Source organism: Mandrillus leucophaeus, unplaced genomic scaffold (genome assembly GCF_000951045.1).
Source record: "Mandrillus leucophaeus isolate KB7577 unplaced genomic scaffold, Mleu.le_1.0 Scaffold745, whole genome shotgun sequence".
NCBI lineage: Eukaryota > Metazoa > Chordata > Mammalia > Primates > Cercopithecidae > Mandrillus > Mandrillus leucophaeus.
Window position 1 is genome coordinate 94,005 of NW_012108086.1, and position 4,802 is coordinate 98,806.

The following is a 4,802-nucleotide window of genomic DNA, read 5'->3' on the forward strand; positions in this document are numbered from 1 at the left end:
CACACAGCTCCCACGCCCGGGTGTGAAGAGACGGTAATGTTAACGGTTATTACCTCACACAGCTCCCACGCCCGGGTGTGAAGAGACGGTAATGTTAACGGTTATTACCTCACGCCTCCGGCTCCCATGCCTCGGCCAACTACGGGGCTGATGACAGGGCCTGGAGGGAAGGGCATGAATCCTGCTTTGTATTTTGCCAGCCAGCGCCCACCCCCAGTAACAATCCAGTGACCGTGCAGACGGTCTGTGTGCAGCACCCCATCCCCTTTTTGGACCGTGCTGTCCAAATGCGTTGTCCTTCCTGCGACAAGATGAGCGTGAGTCAGCTGTCCTGTAACGCCGGTGCTCTGACCTGGCTGTCCCGCGGGAGCCCGTGCCTGCTGGGGTGCGTGGCGGGCCTGCTGCTTCATCCCCTTCTGCGTGGACGCCCTGCAGGAAGTGGACCGTTACTGTCCCAGCTGCAGAGCTCTGGTGGGCACCTACCAGCGTTTGTAGGACTCAGCCAGACGTGGAGGGAGCCGGGTGCCGCAGGAAGCCCTTTCCACCTCTCATCAAGCTGCACACCTGGTGGAGGTTCTGCCCTGGTGGTCTCACCTCTCCAGGGGGCCCACCTTCATGTCTTCTTCTGGGGGGCAATGTCGCAAAACTAACAAACCTCCAAACCCCGGCAACTGCTGCTTGGAGTCGTGCCTAGGACTTGCAAAGACATTCCCCTTGAGTGTCAGTTCAACGGTTTCCTGCCTCCCTGTGACCCTCAGTCCTCCCATCTAACTGTGATCATTGCCCTCTCCGAGCATCTTCCAGTGATCTGCCATCAGTGGCTCTTTTTTTCTGCCTCCGTGGGCCTTTCTGGTGGCAGCCTCAAACTGAGAAGCCACAGTTGCCTTATTTTTGAGGCTGTTCTGCCCGGAGCTCAGCTGAACCAACCTTTAGTGCCTACCATTATCTTATCCATCTCTTCCCATCCCTGATGATAAAGATCTTGCCTTACAGACTTTACAGGCTTGGCTTTTAGATTCTGTAACTTCAGACTTCATTAGCACACAGAGTCACTTTAATTTCCTAATTTATTTTTAAGTACAAAGAGGGGCTATTAACACCCAGTACATACATATCCATGAGGTCATAAATGCATGCTAGAAAACCAGGGCTGGATTTTATCACTGCGCTGTCTCCCCTTGTTTCTCTGTGCCAGATCTTCAGTGCCCCTTTCCGTACAGGGATTTTTTTCTCATAGAGTAATTATATGAACAGTTTTTATGACCTCCTTTTGGTCTGAAATACTTTTTAACAGAATTTCTTTCTTTAAACAAACAAACAACAACAACAAAAAAAAACAGAGACGGGGTCTTACTGTGTTGCCCAGGCTGGTCTCGAACTCCTGGGCTCAAGTGATCCTTCTGCCTTGGCCTCCCGAAGTGCTGGGATTGCAGGCATGAGCTACCGTGTGGGGCCTGAACATAATTTCAAGAGGAGGATTTATAAAACAATTTTCTCTAATCATATGATTGGTGTCATTTTCCCATTTGCCAAGGTAGTCTCACTTAAAAAAAAATAAGGAAAAGAAATGGATAATTTCATCCGCTGCCTTTACTTGGGGTTAACGTGGTTCTTAAACACCTTCATCTTGGAACTCTCCAAGTGGGGTCCCTCTTGGGTTCCTGGTGGTGGGTTTTGAAAGATAAGGGAAAGCACATTTTGAGCATCTCTGGGTACCACGGTGCAGAACACTTGGGAACCAGAACTGTTTCAGAGGAATCTGAAGTCTGCTTTTAGTTTTCAGAGACACGGCTTGTTGTAAAACATCAGAAGACATGACTTCCAGGACTCAAGCAGCAAGCCAGGATTCTAGGTTGGCTACTGTGTCATCTTTGAAGTCAAGACTAGGCTGGGCTCGACCTTCAAGAGTCCTTGTTTTGACAATAATTCGGCCTAGGGAACTCATGTGAATACTACTATGTAGAAATAAAGCCTAGACCTTGAGCAAACATCTGTATATTGGTTGAAAATGATAGTGGTAACCGTTGATCCCCCTTACGTCATTTGACGTTTGGAAAATTCCAGTAATTACCACTTTTGCAATGAATATGGATACCACGTAGTACTTTGGTGTTACCTGCTTTTGAAAAATAAAGTCTTTGGTTCACCTGGTAAAAAAAAAAAAAAAAAAAAAAAAAAAACCTAACTCATTGGTGAGCCAGGGGTGACCACAAGAAGAAGAGGTTGGAAAAACTTCCCAGAGGATGTGATACTTGATCTGGACTCAGAAAGTTGAGTAAGATTTCACTGCAAGGCGAAGAATGAGGAATCCAGACAGAAGGAATAGTTTCCAACACCTTATTACATATCCAGTGATATTTAACGTATAATGATAGTTTAATACTGTGGCACAAATGTATGGTCAGAAGTTCAACATTTCTGTGAACAAAGTTTTATTGGAGCACAGCCATCCATTTGTTTATGTGTGTTCCTACTACATGAGCAGAGTTGAGTAGTTATAACAGGGACAATATGAATTGCAAGCTGAAAATATTTACAAAAGGGTTTGCTGACTCTTGATATCAATTAAGACATTTGCACAGGTATAAAAAATGTACTGATGATTTCAGAAATTAATTAAAATGTACATGGTTAAACCTTCCCAAACCCTCTGTCTGCAATTACCTAGCAAAGCAAGGTAGAGGGTTAAAGGTGGGTAAATACACGACAGTCAGGGGATAACTTTAATAAACTAGCTTGACATCTCTAAGAAAATAGCTAGCATTGTGGCCTATACTACAATGTCCCAGATTTTACCCTTCTCACTTTTGTGTACCAGGGGATTTGCATACTAAGACATTGGAAACTGCCAAAATGATAGACATGAAGCTCATCCTTTTGCTAGAAGAGATGTAAGACAAAAATAGAAATAGAGAGGGGAAAGGAAGTGAATTGTAAAGTATGTATTTCCATTTAAGGCTCCTTTTTTTTTTTTCTTAAAGTTTCTGGCTTAAGGTTTAAGTACCTTTGATCTGAGTCAGTCTTTTCCTTTTCCCAGTGCTCAGATGCATTGATACCCTTGACAAGATCAATGCAACTGGAATGGAGGGGGGAAATCAAGAAACGAATATTTTACAAATTAAGTAGGTCAGCCCAAAAGCCTAAGAGCAGACTCAGAGCACCCAAGGACTCATTCAAATAGGGACCCCTTATTATCTTATAATCCCAATATAAATACCTCTTTAGTCCCTCTCCGTATCAGTGGATTCCACCAAACCTGGGAGTGGCTGCTTCCCTTCTTCCCTTTCTCTATTACACGTTCCGATTAACCCTCAAAGAGCTGCATCATTGGGCCTCAGCACATGAGAAGGATTTCTAGGCCAGGCGCAGTGGCTCGCACCTGTAATCCCAGCGCTTTTGGAGGCCGAGGCGGGTGGATCACCTGAGGTCAGGAGTTTGAGACCAGCCTGGCCAACATGGTGAAATCCCTGCCTCTACTAAAAGTACAAAAATTAGCCGGGTGTGGTGGTGGGCACCTGTAATCCCAGCTACTTGAGAGGCTGAGGCAGGAGAGTCACTTAAACTTGGGAGGTGGAGGTTGCAGTGAGCCAAGATTTGCTACTGCACTCCAGCCTGGGTGACAAACCTAGACTCCATCTCAAAAAAAAAAAAAAAAACTTTCTAGAACTGTGATGATAAGTAGTATAGCATCCTATAAAGAGCACACAGATTAGTGGGCTGAGAATCAGAGTGCTTACGGTCACTGGATTTTACAGCTGGAAAGGATCTTACCAGTTATCTAGTCCAACTTCTCATTTTCCTCTGTAAGAAACGCAGGTCCAAATCAATAATGTGACCAATATTTTAGTCCTGGTCTATTCCACTGTGGGACCTTGGAGCCTCTAATTCTCATCAGTCTCTGTGTTTTAAATGCAAAATTCACATAAATCAAATAATCTCAAGAAACCTCTACATTATAGAATGGTAGTAGTCCACATATTGACCAAACAAAACAAACCAAACATTTTAAAACATTTAAAAAGCGCTATTGAATTTTAAGAAGGGCCTTTCTGTTTTTAGCATCAGGCTTCAGAATGTAACCTTTCATATCTGGACTGGACTGTCTCTTAGAGTGAGTTCCCAGCATACTATAGAAAACATTGAATTCTCTTCTTCATTTATTATTATTTTTTTCTTAAAGGTGCCTCTCATATTATTTGTCCAGAAGTTTGATGTGAAAAAACAGTTGTAGCAACAATTGCTTCTTTTTTTTTTTTTTTAGACAGGGGCTCCCTCTGTCATTCAGGTTGGAGTGCAGCTGTATGCCCTCAACTCACTGCAACCTCTGCCTTTCGGGTTCAAGCGATTCACCCACCTCAGCCTACCAAGTAGCTGGGACTACAGGCATGGATCACCACGCCTGGCTAATTTTTGTATTTTTAGTATAGACGGTGATTTGCCATGTTGGCCAAGCTGGTCTCAAACTCCTGGCCTCAAGTGATCCACCTACCTCGGCCTCCCAAAGTGCTGGGATTACAGGCGTGAGCCACCTTGCCCCGCCCAGCAAGTGCCTTCTGCACGGCGTGATTCCAGTGGAGGCCCCAGTCAGCAGGTCATTCCAGTGAGTCATTGTCACCAACCATTGACAAGGCCCAGGAGAACAGCAGAGGCGGGGATGTGGGGCAGGAATAGGGGAAAGGGCAGGAATTGGGGAAAGGGCAGGAATAAGGGAAAGGGCAGGAATGGGGGAAAGGGCAGGAATAGGGGAAAGGGCAGGAATAGGAGAAAGGGCAGGAATAGGGGAAAGGGCAGGAATGGGGGAA

The 4,802-nt window shown here is 45.1% G+C and overlaps 1 protein-coding gene across 1 annotated transcript in view; it reads left to right on the forward strand.

The window, feature by feature from the left end:
• Positions 1 to 1,555, forward strand: part of LOC105529059 (probable GPI-anchored adhesin-like protein PGA18) — a 73,248-nt gene extending 71,693 nt beyond the window's left edge. The window contains 3 exon segments of the mRNA XM_011966118.1: positions 84 to 193; positions 196 to 633; positions 636 to 1,555. Of these exon segments, the coding sequence (XP_011821508.1) occupies positions 84 to 193; positions 196 to 633; positions 636 to 694 (607 nt within the window). The 3' untranslated portion in view covers positions 695 to 1,555.
• The last annotated feature ends 3,247 nt before the right edge of the window (positions 1,556 to 4,802 follow it).